At 40.1% G+C, this 23910-nt stretch overlaps 2 protein-coding genes across 8 annotated transcripts; one reads left to right on the top strand and one right to left on the bottom strand.

Moving 5' to 3' along the window:
* Nucleotides 1-20: 20 nt before the first annotated feature.
* Nucleotides 21-10389, bottom strand: LOC122061724 (pentatricopeptide repeat-containing protein At1g77360, mitochondrial). Of its 5 annotated transcripts, none has more exons than XM_042625175.1 (5): nt 10244-10389; nt 10112-10160; nt 4046-4114; nt 2083-3862; nt 21-1041 (listed from the first exon to the last, which is right to left on the bottom strand). In XM_042625175.1, exon 4 carries the CDS (start codon nt 3646-3648, stop codon nt 2206-2208), a length of 1443 nt encoding a protein of 480 aa, XP_042481109.1. In that variant the 5' UTR covers nt 3649-3862; nt 4046-4114; nt 10112-10160; nt 10244-10389; the 3' UTR covers nt 21-1041; nt 2083-2205. The 5 variants fall into 5 exon arrangements, with proteins under 5 accessions (XP_042481109.1, XP_042481129.1, XP_042481123.1 ...); XM_042625195.1 differs by having other exon boundaries at nt 2110-3862; XM_042625189.1 differs by having other exon boundaries at nt 10277-10375.
* On the top strand, nt 10335-23186 carry LOC122061754 (protein RETICULATA-RELATED 1, chloroplastic-like). 3 transcript variants are annotated; one of them, XM_042625218.1, is made up of 10 exons: nt 10335-10702; nt 10798-10859; nt 11434-12491; nt 12614-12712; nt 13094-13314; nt 13516-13585; nt 13828-13907; nt 19068-19132; nt 21208-21400; nt 22629-23186. In XM_042625218.1, coding segments are annotated over exons 3-10 (1296 nt in total). In that variant the 5' UTR covers nt 10335-10702; nt 10798-10859; nt 11434-11924; the 3' UTR covers nt 22630-23186. The 3 variants fall into 3 exon arrangements, with proteins under 3 accessions (XP_042481152.1, XP_042481161.1, XP_042481143.1); XM_042625227.1 differs by lacking the exon at nt 22629-23186 and adding an exon at nt 22502-22613; XM_042625209.1 differs by lacking the exon at nt 22629-23186 and having other exon boundaries at nt 10340-10702; nt 21208-21677.
* Nucleotides 23187-23910: the final 724 nt, after the last annotated feature.

Genomic DNA, 23910 nt, shown 5'->3' with positions numbered 1-23910 from the left:
AAAGCCCGACTTGGACAATATGCACACACAGCTTTGTTTCCAGGAAGTTTTAGTGATTCATTACTTCTGATAACTTACAAGTCATCAGTGACTAAACGAATAAAACTTGAGGGTTGCCGATTAGCCCAGGTTCCTGCTAACATGTTCAATACAAAATTTCTTATAAAGTTGTATAGTTCTGCAATTTCAGACAAAGAAAGATATACAGGTTCATGGCCAAGTAGCACATCCTCCAACAATTCCATGGTTCCTTCATTGTTTGTGTCCTCAAAATCAGGCTTTGACATTGTTGCCGTTGTTCAAGCTTTAGTCCTTCCACCGTGGCTCAAACCTCGGCTTTAGTTACTGATGAAAATCCTGTTCATCCTGCTGCATCTGCAATAGTCATGGATCCCTGATTGTAACACCTGGTCCACAGTAAAAGCCACTATGAAGGAAAGACGCATTAGTGTTAATTTTAGTCTATGTTATTGGGGGTTCTAACCAATTCCCAAACAGCTTTCCTCCCCATTTACATCTTCTTCTTCATAATCTTCGAACGAAGCTCACTCTAGAAGCTTTGTTCTACTCCTCCCTTACGATTGCCAGTTGAATAATCTGATTTTACATCCCCTCCAGCTTCCCTCTTGAACTTCCATAATGTCAATATGTGTCAGCAACATCCATGAAATCATCAATGTGCCAGCTCTCTCTGCTTTTTGTCTACAATCTTATAATCCAGACTCACCAGAAGCTCCATTTCTGAACTTTCCTCAGGTTTAGGGACCCACAAACCATGGTTCTCTTGCAAGCAGGCAGTGAAGCATGACATGATCAATGCTATCCAGCTCTCCTTCACACAAGGCTGAAGAATCATCTATTGGCATTTTACTCAAGATGATTTGACTTAATGGAAGTACCTGTCTCACACACTTCTGTAGCTCCAGTACAATCTTTGGTGGCGCATTTGCAGTCCCAAACCTTTCGCCAGCATTATCTCTTTTCTGCTGCCCATCTCTAAAATAGTGGAGTAAAGTATGGTGGGCCATTTAGACAACTGACCTGTTTTAGAGGGCAGAACAAAAAATGTTAGGCAGTGGGAGAGGAATTGGCTTACATGTGATGGACGTATAATCGGATCAAGGAAAACTTTATAAATTTATTCAAAATTCCAGAGTCCTAGACTAAAAGAATAGAAGTTAATTTACAAACAAAAGAGACTGGGATCTATTCACCCCCTTGAAGATTTTTAAAACCTGGCCAGGAAGGGAACAAACAGTTCTTCCCAGATCTTGATCATAGACCCCTGGTACCATCCTCCAACAAACAGGTCATTTATATTTTACAACAGATCCCTGCAAGTTGAGAAACAAGTAGTAGGAGATTTTGCTTCTTAAAACCTCCTTCCCTAAGGTACTTAGCCGCAGCAACATTGACTTGAACAGAATTTTACTGTGCCAAACAATAAACTTTTATATATCTTACAACTTAAATTTTAAGCTTCTTTCTTTTTTTGGAAACAGCAGGGGTGGAGGTGGCTGCTTACAGATCATCAACATGGTCGGAGGTTGGAGAGCCTGGACCAAACAGCTGAGCAGATAACAGTAGGTACCTCTCTTATCTGGTGGGAGCACACCTCTAAAGGCATTAACTACAACTACCATGATTTCATGATGACAGTACATAATTAATGCCTGAAATTTTTTCAATCTTGAATTGATACTAGGATAGCTGCTCAACAGCAGCCTCACTAAAATCTATAAAACAAAATACAGTGATGAAACTGAGCAGGATAAATTTTATTTGGCCTAATATGAAAATAAATTTCCGCCTACTTCAAACTTGTTCCTTGAAGAACATGCTTCCCAATGCAGATCCACTTTTTACGCCATGCAAACAAGAGTACCTTCTGTAGTCCATGAATTCTTTGTTCATAATTACTAAAACATGATTACGGTATGAAAACAGTGCAGCTTGAATTTGCTAAACTGACAAGGTGAGATGTTCAAAATGTTAACCAGAAGATCTTATGGGACCCGTCAAAATAAGTTCCAAGCAAAACACAAAACTAACATACAACAAAAGGATTTAAAAAGCACTGACCTGCAAAAACTTCACAAGGTATTGTACCTGGTAAGCATGACCAACGTATTTCAATACAACCAACAAGTTGTCTGGATCCATATAATTCCAATGTTGAGTACATGGCTTTTTATTTATAATTCCTCAATCACATAAAGGCTCTTCAACCAGGAGGTTCAATTTCTGCTGAAGAAATTCTAATACATCTTTTCTCCCTTCTTCTAAAAGCAATTGCCGCAACCTCCCAAATGTTACACCGGATGGCCGAATGCCCTTTTCCATCATCTCTTCCAAGAAAACACAAGCCTTGGAAACTTCACCCTTCTCACACAATCCATTAATAAGTACTGAAAAGGTGTGCATGCTTGGAGCAAACTGCTTCAATCTCATGTACTTCCACACTTTCAAAGCCATCTCCAACTCATCTGTCTCACAAAACATTTTTATCATTATTGTGTATGTATCAGCATCAGGTTCACACACCTTGATCATCCGGCGGAAAACCCTATATGCCACATCTGTCTGACCAGAGCTTATCAAGCTGTTTAAAAGGATATTGCAGGTTCTTGAATTGGGTGGTATTCCCTTCTGGTCCATCTCATCCAAAACCCTGTAGGCATTCTTGAACCTATTTACTTTACAGAAAGCACCAATTAAAGCATTATACACAGCAACATCAGCCTTTACTCCATTCCTCTCCATCTCCAGAAATGTGTCAACTGCATCTCCAATCCGGTTCTCTATCCCATAAGTATGAACCAAGACGCTGTATATAAAAGAAGTTGGCCAACAACCACTACAACTCATGTCTCTAACAACTCCAAGGGCTTCATCAACTCTCCCTGCCTTGCAGAGTACATCAACCATGATTCCATAGGTCACAATGTCAGGATCACAACCTATGTCAACCATCTCTCTGAAGATCTCCCTTGCCTTCAGTAGGTTTGGAGCCTTACCCCATCCCTCCAGCAATATACTGTAAGTTTTGGAGTCAGGAGTGAACCTATCCTTCATACTATCAAATATCTCCTGCGCCTTCCTCACATTCTTGGACTTGCAAAATGCACTTAGAAGGCTGTTGAAAGCTGCTAAATTTGGGGGAACTCCATATTTATCCATAACATTGAAGGTGTAAACTGCCTCGTCCACCTTCTGTGCCCTGGCATACTTTCTCATAATCACACAAAAAGTCTCAACATTTAGAAGCCCTTTGCTCCGCATGCTGTTCACCAGATCCCACATGATCTGATATTGCCTTATCTTGGCAAGAGATCCAATCATCGTGTGGCAAGCTCTGACACTGTGAGTGTAATTCCGCTGCTTCCCGGCCCATTCAAAGAACCTATAGGTCTGAATACCAGCATTTTCAACTCTCTTGAGGACATCCTCCACTAAATCTGGTGATACTCTTACTCCGCTCTCATTGAGGCTGGTTTCTAGCCCTACATTTGGGCAAGACATGATAATTTTACATATTCGTTTCACTGGATCAGAAAATTCTTCTGTTCTTCCATTAGAACTATACATTCTCAATAACATTTCCCATCTTGAAGAAAATCTAGACTTGGAGACGTGAAACCTAATCATTTTCTTTCCAAATAAGACTCTGGACTTTGGACTGGCCTCAGCAGAAAATCTCTATCAACTTCCAATGTGCTGTTGGGTAGGCCAGGAAGCGTAAGGATTCAAATCATCCATGTAATCCACCTCTAGGTTCATATGAGCAATGAAATGAAAGCCAAATCTGCAACAGATTCCAAACTTCGATGTCACCCATGTAAATCCATCTTGTTTGAATCTCCTGGCAATAAAGATTTCATCATTCAGTTGAACAGAAGCATAGAAAAACAAAGTCTGATTGCTGCTTTAGAGAGAGAGAGAGAGAGAGAGAGAGAGATGCTATTGAGAAATTTGCACAGAATTGCTTCTCTACAAAACATGATACTTGGGATGAAGCGGGAGGAACTGTTACCCTCCAACTTACCTGTGAGAGAGACAGCACCAAGATTCTTGGGCACTTGTTGCTATACTGTACTGGTCAATAGATATATGCCTGGGAGAAATGAGGAGAAAGGGGGAAGAAACAGAAAGATTGGACAATGAACAACAAAGCGATGTTCAGTCTTTGGTAAAAGTAAGGGGAATTTGGGTATTTAAGAAAATTACTGGATTGGCACATGCATTTGCATGTTCTATGACAAAATCATTCTAATTCCGATTAGATAATTTAAAATAGAACAACTGAGTTTAGCACCCAACACCAATCATTATTCATTCCAACTGAATTCTTGTAATCTTATGGTGTTTGCTTGCAGAGATTGTTGCATTATCTGATGCACAAATATTGCGGAGAACTAGACTAGAAAACAATGGTTGGGGGGGAGAACTAGACTAGAAAACAATGGATGGGGCATGCCAATGTCAATGTAGAGTTTATGTAGATCCAAATCATCCTCTGACATCATAAGTATGTAAATTCAGAATAGGCATTTCTTCTCAAGTCTGTCTATTCTCTAAATATTCACTCTTATAACTCTAGATTAGTGATAAGATAAATCACTTTATACAAGTTCAAGGAACTTTGGGGATATTATCTTTGCCAAAAAGCTTTACACTTCTGTCCCATAGCTCACATAGGTTTCCTGATTGCCTTGTTATATGAGAATTGGTGATGCAGTTGCACGATGGACTTAGGAAAGAAATATCTTTTGATTTGATTTTCTATTGTTTTAGAATTAATGTCTTTTTAAATTAGCTAGCTTCTAATTTTAGAATAGTTTCCATTTTCAAGTAGTTTCGATTAATTGTTTGATTTTTCCTTTATATTAGTCATGTAATAGAGAAGAACTCAGTTTTGAGATTTGAAGTTTTTTTGAAGAATTGAATTTTGGTATGAAAACCATGGCTGCCTTGGGCTGTTTTCCCCCTCCCTGATTCTCTGAAATCTTCTTTTTTCCCACTCTTATCTTCTTCTCTTGGTTCCCTTGCTTCTTTGCTTGCTGTCCATGCTTTGTTCTGGGTGGTAATCTCAGGTGTACAAAACGTGTTGCTGAACCTTGAAAACCCATCGATCAGGTCTGAGATTGGGACCGAAGGTTGCTACCTCCTAGGCGACACAAACCCTAGAAGATCTCCTCCCAAGCTTGGTTCTGCTGTGAGAAATCGATCTCAGATTCAGATCTGGTCCTTGCTTGCCGCCTGGAGAAGTTCAAAACTTGTTTTACCTCATTGAAGCTTGCTGTTTGAGGTATCTATCTGCCGGAATCAAGAGGCCACAGGGTTGGTAGCCTTCGTTTGGAAGATCAGCCCAAACCGAGGCCTATCGGCTGAGTTCTATCGACCTGAGATTTAATTTTACCGTTGGTTTCTGTTTTCAGTATTGACTTAAGGTTGAAGAAGGTGGTTTCTCTATATTACAAGTAAGGCCATTTCAAAATTACATAAAACCCCCCTTGCTGAACTTTTTGTTCTTTTTAACCCATTTTCTTTAAACTTCCAGAATAAAGCCCTCATATTAAATTTTTAGTTCTAGAACTACCCCAGCTACCATATAATTATTTCTAAGGCCCTGCTTGTTTCTGAAATTACAAGAATACCCTTCAACCATTAAATTTGAGATTTTTAGTCATTCTTGTGGGCCCTAAGCGATCCGATTTCAGTCCTTGGAATCCGGATCCGCATCAAGTGGTATCAGAGCAAATTTTCCTGCAATTTTCTAACCATGGCAAGTCACATCACCAATGCTGAGTTGCACAAATTGTATCGTGAGTTAGCCGAGAACCAACAGAATACTGATGCTAGGCTTGAGAGGACTGAAACCAAGTTTGATAAGTTTATAGGAGAGATGATTGCCTTTATGAAGAGGTCCGACAAGCGAGCTGAAGAAGGATCCTCTACATTACCTCCTCAGCTCAACACTTTACGGATTGAAGACACACCTCAAAGGCAGCAATTTGATCCAGTTGTTCCCCAGGATGTTACCCGGCAATTTTTTGATAGAGATTATGGCATCAAAGTTGAGGTTCCCGAGTTCAGTGGTGAAAAGGGACCTGAGGAATTTCTTGACTGGCTTACCAAAGTGGAGAGAATTTTTGCGTATAAGTCTCTTCCAGACGTGAAGAAGTGTGAACTCATCATCACCAAGTTTATTGGGTATGCATGTTCATGGTGGGATGATGTAATACATGCAAGGTTTGTCAGAAGACTTGGACCCGTTACCAATTGGGAGGTCATGAAGCAGATCCTAACTGAAAAAATTGTTCCTCTTAATTATGAAAAGGTAATGTTCCATAAATTACTTAACTTGCAACAAGGGAACAAAGATGTGGATTCCTACACCCTCGAATTCCACAAACTGTCTTCAAGGTGTCGACTTCAGGAAACAGACCAGCAACGGGTGATGCGATATATCAGTGGGTTAAGTACTGAGATTCGACTTGAGTTGGCTAACACTGATTTCAGGTCTGTTGATGTGGCAGCGGCTCATGCCAAGACAGCTGAAGAGAAGTCCATTTATTGGAAGGGTATGCTCAAGACTTCTTCAGTTTATAGACCTCCACCACGTATGGAGGAAAAGAAGCCTGAAGCTCGCAGAGTTGAAGAAAAAATGTCAGAGTTCAACAAGGATAATGTTGGGGTGAAGAATATCATATGCCATAGTTGTGGCGAGAAGGGTCACTATTCCAACAAGTATCCCAACAGGACTCGTTCTGTGAACGTAGCAGAGAAGCAGCCGACAGAGAAGAGTGAAGATGAATCTCATTTATATCCTTATCCCCTCGAGGATGATGATATGTAGCTGATGAAGATGAAGATGTAGAAGCTCATTCAGCTAGTCTTTCATCCTTTTCAAATAGACTAGTTGATAAGGCTCATCTCTTTAGACAGAAGGATACTCTCCTACACAGCTCCGACCCTATTGATGTTCATGCAATTGTTGATACTGGGGCAGAAGCAAATTTTATATCTGCTGAATTTGTTCGAGCACACAACCTTCTACAGAAGCAGCTTTTCAAAAAAAGATTCACGTGTGAGGTTTTGGACCCACAGCTCGAGAAGAGGCCACTGCAGTTGTTCGAGTACATCTACAATTTGGGCCACTACAGTACCATGTCACCTGTTTGGTCACCCCATTGGCACACTGCGACATTCTTCTAGGGTGACCTTGGCAGCGACATGCAGGCATTCTCTATAATGGTGCACGGAACACTATCAAGGTGAAGCAAGGAGGTCGTATGTACTTAATAGGTCACACACATTATCAGACATGCCACGTCGTCGACTGACTTCTGCTCTAGTGACACGTCAGCCTACTCTCCCTCCTAAGTGTTATGTTCCCATCTTCTGCTTCGAGATACGTGCCACCTCATCAACGAGCAACTTACAAGGGTATCTTAAAAGCACGACCTAACTAGACGGAGTCGAGTTCTTTTAAGACCGGGAGAGCTGATGCAGTTGCACGATGGACTTAGGAAAGAAATATCTTTTGATTTGATTTTCTATTGTTTTAGAATTAATGTCTTTTTAAATTAGCTAGCTTTTAATTTTAGAATAGTTTCCATTTTCAGGTAGTTTCGATTAATTGTTTGATTTTTCCTTTATATTAGTCATGTAATAGAGAAGAACTCAGTTTTGAGATTTGAAGTTTTTTTGAAGAATTGAAATTTGGTATGAAAACCATGGCTGCCGTGGGCTGTTTTCCCCCTCCCTGATTCTCTGAAATCTTCTTTTTTCCCACTCTCATCTTCTTCTCTTGGTTCCCTTTCTTCTTTGCTTGCTCTCCATGCTCTATTCTAGGCGGTAATCTCAGGTGTACAAAACGTGTTGCTGAACCTTGAAAACCCATCGATCAGGTCTGAGATTTGGACCGAAGGTTGCTACTTCCTAGGCGACACAAACCCTAGAAGATCTCCTCCCAAGCTTGGTTCTACTGTGAGAAATCGATCTCAGATTCAGATCTGGTCCTTGCTTGTCGCCTGGAGAAGTTCAAAACTTGTTTTACCTCATTGAAGCTTGCTGTTTGAGGTATCTATCTGCCGGAATCAAGAGGCCACAGGGTTGGTAGCCTTCGTTTGGAAGATCAGCCCAAACCGAGGCCTATCGGCTGAGGTCTATCGACCTAAGATTTAATTTTACCGCTGGTTTCTGTTTTCAGTATTGACTTAAGGTTGAGGAAGGTGGTTTCTCTATATTACAAGTAAGGCCATTTCAAAATTACATAAAACCCCCTTGCTGAACTTTTTGTTCTTTTTAACCCATTTTCTTTAAAATTCCAGAATAAAGCCCTTATATTAGATTTTTAGTTCTAGAATTACCCAGCTACCATATAATTATTTCTAAGGCCCTGTTTGTTTATGAAATTACACAAATACCCTTCAACCATTAAATTTGAGATTTTTAATCATTCTTGTGGGCCCTAAGCGATCCGATTTCAGTCATTGGAATCCGGATCCGCATCAATTGGATTACTTATAGAGATACATAAACATTAGAATAGATTATTGTTCATCTTAAGACAAAATTTCCTTTAACTAAAAAAGTACTGCTGCTGGTCTCTCCCAAAATGCTAACTATGTCATATTTCAGCACTCTTTTTTCTCTACACTAGCTGTCATCATTATAGGAGTAGGGGAAATGATTCATGAGGGATATATGAACAATAAAAATCATGGATAAGTCTAGCCTTGAAAGTTTTGATCCATTACACACAAGAAGATGATGTTTTGCCCAAGACATACAGGCACTCTTGAAGTATCTACAAACAATTAAATTTATAATGATGTAAACAACTGAAGGGATCAAATTTCTTAACCAAATAAAGAGGAAAATCGGCTAGCAAAGTGGATGCAATGAAAGTTTGAGGATTTTAAAGCAGTCAACCAAAACAGGCTATGTTGGCCAAGTATTGGAAGCTGGTTTGATTAGCAATCATTTTAACTAGGGGTGTCAACCGGTCGGGTCTGTTCGGTTTCGGTCGGGCTTAATCGGGCTTGAAGACTTTCAAAGGCTACACCGTGTCCACCCATTTAACTAATCGGGCTTAGTTATTGAGGGCATGGTACGCTAAATATTCGATCGGTCGGCCTCGGGCTATAATCGGGCCACCTTAATCGGGCCACCTTAATCGGGCTTTAATCGGGCCTTAACCGGGCTACGGACATGTTTAATATTAATCGGGCTTTAACCGGTTTTTAAACGGGCCCTCTTTAAAATGTGCTCTTATGTTTCGGCCCACTCATGCAAGCCCAAAAAAATGACAATTAATTAATAAATGATACTAAATATAACCATTATTTAAAATTTGAACATGTTTTTACCTTTTAGTTTTTACTTTTTAATTTGGGGGGTAAAATAGGTATTCTACAATCATTAAAGGGTCGGGCTAGGCCGGTGCACAATAGGCCGGTCTCGATCGGGTGTTAAATGGTCGGGCTCGGTCGGGCGCCCGACGGTCCAAGTAGCAAAACCAAGACCGACCGTTTATAAACGGGCCGGGCTCAAGCCCGACACGTTTAATAAACGGTCGGTCCCGGTCGATTTAGTCGGTTCGGGCCACGAATTGACACCCCTAATTTTAACTACTACACTTCATTAATGACAATTCTCTCCACATTCAGGTACAGATAAGAGAAGGGTAAAAGAGGAACGGAAATTTCTCTCCACATTCAGGTACACTGTTTTGGGGGGTGGGGGGTGGGGGGTGGGGGGGGGAGAAGGAAAATAATAACGACCATCATCATCTGTTCGATTGCCTCCAACGATTGAAATGCAAAAAATTGCTGGTCTGCTAAAGGGAAGTTTTTGGCAACAATTGGTGCAATCTAATTCTGTCCTAACTGGTCAAGAACTCCGAGCAGAAATTCAGAATTCCTATTTCCAATAATCATATCTGCAAACTGGTGCAGAACTTCCGAGTAGATATCGCCCATGGGTTCGGTGATTCCGTGATTGTACTCCCGTTAATGTAAATGAATTGGGAAAAAAAAATCTAATTGAACTGAAAAATTGATAACGCATAAAGGTTTTTCACTGCAAAATAGTGAGAAATCACCTGTGGCATTTTCCGGCGCCAAGAACATCAAGTCTTGAACCTAACAAATCTGCAAATAAATGAATACGTAAATAAAGTCCCAGAAATCCAAAAAGAACCCAAAAGAGTAAAACGAAAACCAAACCGTTGAACCTTGTTAGAAGGATTGATGAGTCAGATGCTCACGTTTCTCCAAATAACCTTGAGCTTCCGTGGGTGATGACGACGACGACGACGACGACGACGACGACGACGACGACGACGACGACAACGACGATAATAACGGGAAGGAGCAAGCAGATGAGGAATTCTTTGAAGTGGGTAAATTTGTCCAGTTTAAAAGGGCAAGGGCAATACGGGAGATAAATCAGTGGAATTAGTCGATTCAAATTGGAATCAACCAAACCTAATTTCGATTAGGGCGAGAGAACGCTACCCGACAGCGTACGTACACACCAGCACTCGAAACGGTGAGATGCGGCGAATATTGGACGGCAGAGAGCATCCGAGGTTCAGTTCACCGGTGCAGCGACTGCTGACGATTTTCACACCTTATTCTCGTACCAAAATTCAGCTGCCTAATGGCAAAGTACTAAATCGTTAGAATTTGATGTGAGTAGTATGGTGACAGTTATTTCAATCTTATCACTCTAATTCTCACTCTCACTCCCTTAAACCCTCACTCTAATTCTCATTCTCACTCTCAGTCTCAGATCTTCTCTTCCATTCTCCGATTCTTTCCAAAGCACGGAGAAGAGAACGGCGAAAGGTATGAGGAGTGTGAGCCCTGCAGATTTATCTATTGGTACTGTTCGTTAGGTCCGGTTTCAGAGAATTCTCTTGAATTTGATGAAGAAACGGTGTTATTCAATCTCATTATTTGCTTTCTAATTCTATTGAAAGTTATTTTTGTCATCCGCATGGTCTCATCTGATGGAAAACAAATTCAAGTTAAGATAACAAGAAATGTATTAGTAATTTTCTCCTGCAAAGAAGCTTTTTTTTTTGGGTTTATTTGCATTGCTGTAATCACTGCACGGGAAGAACATCTCAAAACACACATTGGTCTTTAGGAATTATACCCAATACTCAAGAAATAAAGAATTTAATTTTGTCACTTCACTGGATGTGGTATGGTGATACTGTTGGTAGAAGCCAGATTGATCGGAATCGTGAAAGATTTTACAGTTATCTTGAATGATTGTTCTAAAAATATGAACAATTTAAGATAGATTGATGCGTTTTGGGTTGAAAACTTAAATTTTGGTAATAATCAATGCTTCTTTTGTTTACTTATTGACATTTTCTGGTATGCTAAGCCAGCTTGTTTGTATTGGTTGTAGGAACCTTCTTCTTTATCCCAGAGGAGCTACAATTGTCTGTTGAGAAATGTGCCATATCTTCACCCCAGCCCCACTTCCTGGTAACTTTAATTATTGAGACAGAGAGAGAAGGAAGCTGAGAATCATTCGCTCCCTCACTTTCTCCATTACTTCTACTCCAATCGCCATTCTTCTACCTCGCAGCAATAGCTCTGTGGGCTTCTGTGAAATTTTTGAGAAGATAGACCTGCTCCGAATTTTCCTTTGTCCCTCTATTTGGAGATTTACATGGAAACCAGCTGAGAGATTACAAAGGAAATTGAACCTCATGCAGTTTATTTTTACATTATCATAGAATAGAGATTTGTCTCCTTCGCTAGTATATTCAGTGGATAGCAGTTGATACTTTTATCATTGGAATTGTTATTTTTCTGAGCTCTCTGAGATTTCTGTTCATTTTTCGATTTGCCTGAATATTTTTAGTCTGAGATTCCGAAAGGTTGGTGAAGAACATGGCAATTTGTTCTTCAAGCTTCAGATTATCACATTTGGCCAATTTTCCAAGTGAGATTGATTCAAAGGAGCAATGGGACAAAAATTGGACAGTCGACGCTAGGGTATTTGGATGCCTGAGAAGGCATAATGTTGGATTTCTGTCTTCCACGAGGGCAGGGTTTTTGTCAATTTCATCTAAATGCAAGACTATTGTATCTCTCTCGGGGACAGAGCGAATTAGGTTTTCTCTAACAAGGGAAACAAGGGATTCCAGGGTTCTTCATACTAGTTTTTCTCCTAACATTGACAATGGAGGAGGTCGTATGTACTCTTTGAGAAGTAGTGCTGGTAATGGGGATATTCCACCTGGAGGTGGAGGAGGAGGGCATGGAGGTGGTGGTGGCGGCAGTGGTGGTAACGGAAAGGATGACCATGAAGAAAAGGAGTTTGGGCCTCTAGTGAAATTTGTGCAAGTGATGAAAGAGGCTGAAGCTTGTGGGGTTGGTCTTCCTCCAGACATGTTAGAAGCAGCTAAGACTGTTGGAATTCGCAGAGTTCTTCTTGACAGATACTTTGATTTGCAGGTGTACATATTATATTAATAATTTGTGTTGATACAATAAATTTTAGTACTATCAACTTGGTACATATACACAATTTCTGCTACCTTCCTGTTCAATTGATATTTTATTCATTTTCATTGTAGGGTTCATCCTGGCCTTTAGGCTTTGCAATTAGATCCTGCTCATTGCTTCGCAACCGTATGCTTGCTGATCCATCTTTCCTTTTTAAAGTTGGAACAGAGGTTTGTTGAGGTTTATTTGATTTAGCTCTTATATGAAGTTCATTTCAACTTGAAGAGGGGAAACGTACAGTTACAATGTTGGTGGTGGCATCAACCTACTCTACGATCACTTGTGTGTTAATCCAAACCATTCAAATGTTGGCCAGTATTTTGCACTGGGATGCCCATTAAATCGTTGATTTTAGTGACTCGATGTTACCACCTATCAGGATGGGTTTTCATGTAATGACCGGAGAAGTCTGGCTAACAGTGAAAAAACAATTCCATACTTGAGGAAGATGGCCTAAGTTTAGGCTGTGGTGTGGAGGCTCCTCCAATCTTTATCATTCTTAGAGCTGCCATATCTCTGGTCTAAATATGTTGTGATTTTTTATGGTGCAGATTGTCATTGACTCTTGTTGTGCTACATTTGCGGAAGTCCAAAAGAGGGGCAAAGATTTCTGGTCAGAATTTGAGTTGTATGCTGCTGATCTTTTAGTTGGTGTGGTTGTTGACATTGCTTTAGTTGGAATGTTGGCGCCCTATACTCGTTTTGGAGCACCAACTGCAGCAAAAGGCTTACTTGGCCACTTGCAACGTGCTTCTGGAGCCCTGCCTAGTAGGTTAGTACTCCATGCAAAGAAGATTTTATCCTGTTGGACTCCAATAGAGAAAATTTTAGTTTACAATTTCAGTTTTGACTGAATTAGTAAATCCGTAGCTCTTATGCTTTTATACTTTTTATAAGGTTGGCATGTACTCATTAGTCATGCTCTCTTTGTTATTCTCTCTACTTTTTTTTTTTTTTTTTAAAACTTATGCAGTGTGTTTGAAGCTGAAAGACCAGGATGCAGATTCACAGTACAGCAAAGGATAGCAACTTACTTCTATAAGGTATACATCTTTATTGTATGCCCGAACTTGAATTTTGGACTAGTTAACCTTTTGGAACTTGACTTCAAATAGGGAACTTAAACTTTGGCAATACTGTTTAGTTCCTAAAGGAAAAACTTGATAAATTCTCAGTACCCTAATGTTAGTCCTCAATTTCTCTTTTCTAACTTTAAAATTCATGGGTTGTTATGTGGTCAATTTTCTTTTCATGAACTATTGCTGATAAACTGTTCTTGTTCCAGGGTCTATTGTATGGAGCAGTTGGGTTTACTTGTGGTATTATTGGACAAGGGATTGCAAATTTGATAATGACTGCAAAACGGTAAATATTCCTACCTAATATATTCTCAGAATTATTTGGTGTATATGTCTTTTGTAAACCATACTATTCGCTTGTGTATGTTAGTGAGAATATGCTAATGTGGGATCGATGCAGGCAAGGGATCAAACCTAAACAACCTGCTGGAGAATTGCTCAAATATATTTCAAATTAATTTTAGTGTAGGTAAAAAACACTGAGATCAGATTTCCAGAATAGGGAAAAGAAATAAAAGAGATCTAAAATTAGATAGAAGACGGTCCAGATCTGAATATCAACCAGGGAACATATTTTGAAAGAGAATTGCTGGGGTGAACTAAACTGAGAAAAGATGAAGAAAAGCAAAAAGAAGACTGAATTGTGTTCAATAGCAAAGAGAGATTAGGAAGGATCAGAGAGGAAGAAAATAGAAGAGAAGATACTTATATCATATACTGGAGGAGTGAAGAAACAGATATGCTGTAGGCTTCAATATGGATCTACATCTACAATTCAAGTCTGTAGTTGTTTCGTAATAAGAGATATATATGCTGACAGAGAACATTTGGGAGGACAGGATTTATACGTTGGAAGAGAGCGAAGGGACAGAAATGTGAGGAAAACTGAAGCAAGAGATGGACATGGGAGGACTGGATGCTCCCACAATTTTTTCTTTTCACCATAGGTAGTAGTTGTAAAAGGGCCCGCTTATCATAAGCTATAAGGTTTGCCAAGCCTGATTGCAACAAATACTTATTAAAGTGTTTTAGTTGGGCTGGATTAGGTCTCTTTGAGTCCAGCCTTGTTTCAAGTTGTTTTCTTTATTATTTTATAGTATTCTAGTCAGTTGAGACTAACTCCAAGGTAAGCTATTGGCTGGAGGAGTTTTAGGCTTAGTTTGATTTCTATTCATGTCTTCTATATATATTTGTAAAGGAGAGGGTGGACCTCAGCACAATGGTTAAGTTGGTCATGGGTTCAAGTTGGGAGACAGCCTCTTCGCTAAGTGGGGTAAGGCTGTGTACATTATTATCCTCCCCAAACCCTGCAGCGGCGGGAGCCTCGTACATTATTATGCCCTTTATATATGTTTGTAAAGGGCTACAGCCCTGGACACAAGTTTGATGAATCGAATTGGCTTTCAGTTTCAGTCCTTTATTTCCGTGAGATTCAGAATACGTATTTTCTGTGGGATGCCAAGTTAGTGATTCAGGTGGGTCCCTGAAGCACATATCATATCCTTCTTCTATCTTCTTCTTCTATATCTCCCCTCCATCAAAAAGCAGGTTTCTATAATCTACAGACTATCATTTTGGCTTAATTCTTGATTCTTGATGTTAATCTGAGTTGCTGAATTACTGTTTACTATTATCCTAAGATTCTGGATTTGTTTTCAGCATAAAAATATTCCCTTTTTTTTTTCTGTTTCTTAAATTCCTATCACCAACAAGGAATTCTCTGAAACTTAAGACGTCACCGTTGGATTTCAATTCTGCTTCCATACATATCAATCAGTTTGTTTTGAACTGTCATATGGATCCAAATTTCATGTTTGAATTGTTTTCTGGTTTTCCTGATTCAAGTTGGATTTCAAGCTCAGATCTTTTTTCTACTTTTGATTTCAGATTTCTGCATATCAATACCTCTGTTTCATTGTGTCAAATCTGATTCCTGAATTGAATTTTCCATATTCACCATCGATTCTCAGATTTGGGAATTCCTTCTTCAACTTAGGAATCTTCAGATCTTAAGAATCTGACTATTGGATTGGATATGAATTTTAGTGTTATATTCTCCTACCTAGACAGGGCACTTGACCTGAGTTTCAGCTAGATCAAATCCTTTGATCTTCTATTGTTATAATTTTCGTGGAATCTGGTTTCTAAACCTGTCAACTGTGATTCTGGTTTGTTTTGGATTTCTGAACTAAATTATTTTAAGGCTTCTAGAAACCCATCATATACTAGATAAATGTGTAAAATAACAAGTTCTGAAGGAAGCTTGAAATGCCGTGGTTTCTCCTTTTGTCACACCCCGCCTCCTCTAGGCAAAGGTATGCGGCACTAGATACCCATATCCAGTCAGCCCAACCCTCCAGGATCACAGATATAGTACCCCAATCCGTAAATGCCCCAAAATCACAACTAAAATCAGAGTACACGTATAAGATTTATAAACTTTACTCTACTACTGGTGATTCACTAAATGATAATTACGATATACCAAAATTCATTTGAATTCTGAGCCCAGGTATTACAAGATTATAAATAATACATAAGAATAAATAACTGAAAATAAAGAAGTCATGTCCATCCACATGGTGTCTCGCAGACACAAGCCTTACCATTGCCACCGAAGTCCCAAGCATGCCTCTGCATTGGTTCCACAATCTAAAAAGGGTGCAACAAATGGGGTGAGCTTCCATGAAGCCCAGTGAGGGGTAACACACACACAAGCAATCATAACAATCCAAGAAGATGCAATAGTATAAATATTCATGCCCAACCACATCAATATGAATGCAATGACATGATCCATTTATTATCAAACAATTCTAAGCAACAATTTCTAAATCCAAAGGGGGTATAAGTGCTACTGCAACATAGGTGTTATCCCCAGTCATGAATGTACGTTATCAGTCTCCAGGGATACAAGTTAGTTGCGAGTCAGGAGCGTGCCGGTTCCAGAACCACATCGTTACCCGGCAAACCCCTATTAATAATCCTCCCATAATACCACTACATCGAATCCAACATCGCATGTAGGGTATACCCGTCACCGAATCAAATATCGCGTGAGGGTCTGTCACGACGTTGGCATCTCTGCACCTCAGTTATCGGAAATCGTCCCCAACCACGGACCGTCGGATGAAAGGATTAGTCAATACGTAAACCCCTATTGGCAAGGGTTGTAGCACTAGGGTGGTTATCCTAACCCTATGCATTCTAATATGCCACAACACAATTCAATCACACTCACACACACACATACCCTGAGCATGTAGTGTCGCTGGCACCAACCTTTAGCCACCCTGCACCCCAGTCACACACACACACTCACCCTGAGCATGCAGTGCCGCCGGCACCAACCGTTGGCCACCCTGCACCCCAGTCACACACACACACTCACCCTGAGCATGCAGTGCCACCGGCACCAACTGTTGGCCACCCTGCACCCCAGTCACACACACACATACACACTCACCTTGAGCATGCAGTGCCGTCGGCACCAACCGTTGGCCACCCTGCACCCCAGTCTCCACATACACAGGCACACACAACCTGGACATACAGTGCCGTAGGCACCCACCACAGGCCACCCTGCATCCCAGTCACACACACACATGCACAATCATAATCCACATTCTCATGCCACATCAACACTTTACATAAGGAATAATATAATAATATGCAAAATGATAAAATTCATTCACATATGCATTATGATACAAGTATTCCATAAAAGCACACAAAATCCCCTCACCTTGAGTTATAGATGGCGGTAGATAGTTGATAGTTTGGTGTTGCGTGCTCCCGTCACTTCTCAGTTCCTCTCCTAGGACACATAGTGTTTTTAGGTTATTTGGTTATCCATAGGGGAGTGGGACCCTAGGACCCGTGCCCTAATAGCTTTCAAATGGTTCGTCAGTGGATGCTCACCGGTGGACAAATCCGAAAGGGATGTAAATCCTGCAATATTTTCACCGGTGGATGGTCCCTGCCTTCACCGGCTGGCCAGTGACCATTAGCCGGTGAAGTTGAAACCGGGGTTTTCTTGCCTAGATCAGCCCCATAGGCCTTGTGGCCCCTTTGTCTAATCGTGTGTGTGTGTGGTTTCGAGTGTAGTGCCATTTCCAACTCTATTTCTTCCTCTTTTGTATGGTTTACAACTTAGGTTTTGTGATTTTAGGGTGGGTTTTCATGTAGGGTATACACACACACATCACCTAGCTTGAGTTTAGTGTAATTGGTGGGTTAATTTACATAGAGTCATAAGATAGACTCAAATCCCCATTTTTCAAGTCTAGGTTAACCTAAATTGAGGAATATCGGTTGGGGGGGTTCATATAGCGACATCAATTGCTTGTGTGATCACTCAAAACCATTATTCATGTGTTTAATTTCATTTTCCCCAACCTAATTTTGGGTTTGGGATAACTAGTTGTAGAGGTCTTGGCAAATTCCCAAATCTTAGGGTTTTGGGTTGCCAAATTTGGGGCTTTTCATGTAAGATGCCTTCACACTCAATGGTGAATGATTAACTTGCTTGATTAGGTCTCTCACACCAAAATCCCCCATTCAATTTGTAGATCGGGTATGTGTGTAGAGGGATTTCGATTAGGATTTTTCCCGAACCTAGACTAGGTCAAGAATGGGGTATGAGAGAGAGAGAATTATCTAAATGGTAGAGAGAGGAACTTGCCTTCAATGGTAGGTGCTCCCTTTGCTTCCCTTTTCTTCCTCCTCCTTTGCCTTCCTTCTCCTTTCTCCCTTTCCTGTTTATATTTTGGTAGGAGAAGAAATGAATGATAACGGGCCCACCTTAGGGTGTCCCTAGGGTGGGGAATTAATGGGTTTTTACCCAATACCGAGTTATTCCGCTATTCGGCACTACTGGGCCCACCTTAGGGTGTCCGGATATATTTATCTATTTCCCAATAGGTTGTCCCAACTATTGGGGGTGGTTTGATGTGCACGGGTGCGAAGACCCGGGTACCATGGAAAAATAACCCGATTTCGGCCAATATTCTCACTGGAGGGTGTTCACCGATGGATGCTCCATCAGCGTGATCATCAGCCGGTGAAGGCTGAACTGGTCACCCTTGTGAGGAAATGGGTCCTTAAGTTGAGTGGGGCCTTCTCAAGGTGTTTTCGGTGTGTGGGCTCCACCTCTTGGTACATTTCACTAACAAGGTTCGGGGAAATTCTCTTCAATGGTAGAGTACATATCTTAACTCCTTCAATGGTTTGTAGTCCTTCCATGTAATGAGCCGGTAAATCCACAAGTCACTAGTGGTTGTCACCTGGTTGCATCACCTAGGTCCAAAAGTTGAAATTAGCTCGGGTTTTTGGGCATGGGTGTAACACCTTTTATGGAAAACTATTGTTTATAGAAGCCTATATACTGTTCTCATTTACTTTTTCTTGTTTTGATTCCTTACTATGATTCTGTTTATGCAATCAGGAGCATAAAGAAATCAGAAGAGGACATACCGGTGCCACCTCTTGTGGAAAGTGCTGCTCTCTGGGGTATGTCTAGAATACCTTTCATGGTCCTATGTGTCTTTGTTTATGCTTATTGAATTCATGAAAGTGTGATGATGTCAATTAGCTAACGTGGACCTTTTCGTCTACAAGGTTCCCTAACTTTACCTGATGTTATCTATTCTAATTTCCTTTGGTTTTAGCTGATATTTGAATTTGGCAATTCATTTGTTTTGACTTATTTTTTTTTTCTTTCTGCGCGTTTAACAATAAGCCTCTTCATGTATTTACTTGCTGAAGGCTTGCCTAACAATTTTTGTTGACAAACTGAAGCCCTTTATGACATTTTCCATGTCATTTCGCATTACTTTGACCAAGGTTCTCTTTGGAATTCCTTGTGATCTATTACAGCATACCAATCATTTTGATTGGTTTGAGTCCTTTTTCTTTGTTACATGACGGGGGCTCTTTACTTTGTTATTTTGTTAAAACTTTGTAACCTTTTTATGCTGTGCATTGTGCCACTAAAACATGGTTTTTATTACTAACTTTTTCTTGTCGCATGTAGTTCTTTGTTATACACTTAACACACTTGTACTAATATTGTGTTCCCTTTTTTGGGGTGGGTGGTGGGTGGTGGGTGGTGCGTGTGGGTTGGGGGATGGGGGATGCTACTGTTTAATGTGTTATATCATTAAGTGGTCTTTATTACGGTCTATGTGTGAGATAACCCCTTAATTTGGAAAAAAAATAAATATCAGTTTTTCTGTTGGCCAGTCATTGTGGAGGCATCATGCACCACTGACTGATCAACAGTTATCCCCAAGAGGCTGAAATGCATGAGCAACCATACTGTTTTGACAACTTTGCCTCTTAGTTTTCACAATTGTATCCATTGCTTTGTTTGATTACCATTGTGGTCAAGGCTTGCATGGGGTACAAGGTGACCTGGTATGCCCTAGGCGACTACTTGCCTTAAGTGTCAAGGCGCCCTCTCCAGACCAAGGGGAGCAAAGTAGAAAGGAAAGAAAGGGAGAAAGGGTAAAAAGAAGAAGAGTTAAAAGGAAAGGGAGATGGGTAAAATTGGGAAGAAGAAAGAGAACTTACTCAAAATTGGCAAACATGGTTGGAATAGGTAGGGGCAGTTAGGGCCTTGCCTAATCTCAAGGCTTCTGATCACGGCATTGACATGACAACTATGGTGATTGCAATATCTTTGAGTCAGCAACATAATGCTTATCCTCTGTTTTTTCGTGATTGCTTTACATTATGTTTCAGAAGGCATGACTTGGCTTCTTTTCCCCCAATAGTTTAAAATTTTTTATCGAGTGGACTGTGGATGAGTTTCGCACCAGTGCTGATTACAAAAGACACCAGGCATACTTGCATGTATTGACAGAAACTAAGGCAATAACCTAGACTCTATGCTTCTGTAATGTACCCTAAAAAGAACCAATTAGTTGACATTTCACATATATATTAATATCTGAAATTTTTTTACGGTTGGGAATCCTAAAATGAAATCAGTTCTTTAATTTTCATGGCCACCAGATAGCTAGTTGGGTTAAGTTGTCAAAATTTCTGTTCTTCTTTATATACAATGATATAGGTCTAGGGCTATTAAACCAAAACCATGAAAGTATGGACCCAGGATTCTACTCTCCACCCGTCAACATGCAACTGATTCTGTATATGTGGACTGATTGGCAAAAATTAAAATACTGATATATGGATTTAAGCAACCATCTATTCTTGTATAGAGTTAACCACCTGTCTGTCCTTGACAAAATGCTTATTGTAGGAAATGTATACTTGTTGGGTGATGATGAGCCAGCTCATGCTTCTTGACTGTTGGTTGTTTCCTACCTGAGTATTTAAGTTTTAGTGGATCATATGCGTAGAAATTGTTGTAACAAATGTGAAATATTTTTCTTACCATTGTGTCTGATGAATGCATTATTTAGCACATTGACGGCCCAATACTCTTTCAACCTGAAAGCTAAAAAGCCTAATATCTGTTGATTTTATCTTAAAAAAAAAAAGGTGGTATATGTTGGTTCCTTGGTGAGATTTTTACTGCCAGATATCTATTCTGCTAATTGATTTCTTTGGAAACACAGGTTTTTTTCTTGGTGTTTCTTCCAACACCCGTTACCAGCTTATAAACGGAATGGAAAGCCTGGTTGAAGCATTACCTTTGGCAAAGAGAGTCCCAGCTCTTTCAATGGCATTCACTGTTGGTGTGCGATTTGCCAATAATATTTATGGTGGAATGCAGTTTGTTGACTGGGCCAAATGGAGTGGGGTACAATAGTAAGTCATTTTATATCTCAATTAGATTAGTTCAGTTAAACAATAAGAATGGAGAAAGAACAATTATCAAAATTTTGTATCTCTGAACCTTAATCAGTCCAGAAACATGTCAGTTTTGCTGTGATGCTATTTCTCAGTTCTAACATAAGGAGGAGGAGCAGAGATACAGTCCAATTTTGCATTTTGGGTTTTAACCTTCTATGGGGTCTTTTCTTTACTGTTATGTTTGAATGATATTTGGTAAGAGCAAGGTTATTATTTGTTCTGCTTTTAGCTATAAGTTTGCCTACATAATTTGGCCATTTAGGTCATGTCCGATTCCGATTCTTGGCTGATACCATATTGTTGGATCGGTATGAATAGATTTGTTGATTCCGATCCAATCTCATATTGTATTGCTTGGAGGTCAATCCATATTGAAATTGGTGGAACCGATCTTGGGTTTTAAATCTTGTGTTAAATTTGTAAATTCTCATTGAGTTGAATTATTCGTGAAGTATTTCTATTTCTATTTCATTAGACCGTAAGGGTGTCAATCTGTGTTTAGATGAAGATACAAAATGCAGAAACCAAATTGAATTTAACTGAGAATAGGAATACATTTTCTTTTTTTTTGGTAAAGAAATAAGAATACATTTTCAAAACTAGAATAGAACTGATTTGGTTTGGGTTATGGTTTTTATTTGGTTTAATTCAAGTTTATATTAGTTTTATGTCTTATTTTAGGCATTTTGGCTAACTTTTTTCATATCCAACAACCAAAAGAAAAAAAATGTTGGGGTTATAATCTATCAAAGAATATTAAAAATAGGGAAAATTGCGCCCCCTCCCCTATACTTTGTCGAAATTACACGTGAATCTAAGGGATGGAACGAATTTTGTCCCCTTATCTTGTTGTTTGAAAGATTCTTAGAATTAGGTCTAATTCGTTAATCACCATGAAATTGGGACATCACTTAATATCATACATTTTAATGTTGAAAATACCCTTATATATACACATGAAGTTGCCTATATACCATAGCATCTTCTTCTTTCTTCTTTCTTCCTCTTGTCCTCTATCAACATAATCACCATTAAAAACTAAGAAGCGATTTTCAGAGGGAAACCCAGCATCCCACAAAAGGAAGATCATGTCATGCAACTGCCCGTGAACGTCATTGACGATAATGACGCTGGATTCCTCCCCACACACATCAATTCTGACGCAATTAGGTTCTTTATGTAGGATCTTGAAAGCCAAGGGAACCAGAGAATCAAAAACAGAGACGGGCAATATGGAGGGGAAATTCAAAGGGGCAACGTTCCTGGATGACCACTCGAAGGTGGATATGAGGTCGTGGATCCAATCTAGACTTATCGTCCCATCTGGAGGCCATGAAAGAGGGATCTAAGAAGGTGGAGGATGTGGGTCTTTGAACAATAGTGGCGATATCATCCATTGAAGAGTTCTCATCCGAAGCAGGCTTCGGATTTGGAGAAGAATTTGTAGTCCTAGTTGTTGTTGGAGTAGGAGATTCTGATTGTGATAACATAATTCGAAAGATCCCTAATTGTCACTGTAATAGAGGTTGAAGAACACGATCCCTTGAAAACTCAAAAAAATATTCAAAAAATTGGTAGTGTTTTAGGAATTGCTGATTTCCAATATCCAATGGATGAATAAATAAAGAAAGTGAGAAGAATCGACATTCTCTTCTCATGTGAAGCATAGAGATGGGCTTGGCCAAGGTCAAGATTGCTGGTCAAAACCATGCCCTCTCCATTGTCGGCACCCTCTTCAAGGTACCATTGCTGCTTCTCCGCTTACTTCATAGGCTGGGATCTCAGGAACCTTGCCGGTGTCCAAGAATAAGGCCCGTTTGATAATGTAACCAGAAATGTGTTTGTGTTTTCTTGTTATCAGAAACAAAGAAACGGCATAAATACCGTTTGGTAAAAGTGTTATGTTCACTTGTTTTTTGAAACATAAATTGAAATTTAGAACAATTTATGCTTCAAGAAACATGAATGACGAAACAAGTTTTACTTGTTTCGCTCGTTTCTCGAAACAAAAATATGACACAAAAAATTGATATTGAAGACGGAGTTTGGCATCACTACCATCACCACTGTCTCCGACTAGCTCCGTCTACAGAGTTCCTCTCCATCTTGTCAGCCGTCGTCGATTTGGGTTTCTTAAACCCCATTTCGGGAACCACCTCCACCTCCGCCTCTGCCTCCATGGCTTTAACAGTGGTAGTACTCCTCACCGCGCTCTGCTTCGTGGGATTCTTCTCCTTTTACATTCACTGTCTCTCCGAGAATAATCCCCCAAACGATCCCATCCGCCGACGCCTCCGCCGCAGCACCAATATCGTTTGCTTGACTGCTGCAACTCTCTACCGAGGTCGCAATCCCCAACTGCGAGCCATCTCGCCTCACCTATCGCACCCTTCACCACCATCGCCTCACCCGTCGCAAACCTTGATCTTTCAACATCGGCCTCACCGCAGCCCCATCGCCTCACC

Source organism: Macadamia integrifolia, chromosome 2, assembly GCF_013358625.1.
Source record: "Macadamia integrifolia cultivar HAES 741 chromosome 2, SCU_Mint_v3, whole genome shotgun sequence".
In the NCBI taxonomy this organism is placed as follows: domain Eukaryota; kingdom Viridiplantae; phylum Streptophyta; class Magnoliopsida; order Proteales; family Proteaceae; genus Macadamia; species Macadamia integrifolia.
The sequence above is the reverse complement of the archived record's forward strand: the minus strand, read 5'-3'. Positions and strand labels throughout refer to the sequence as shown.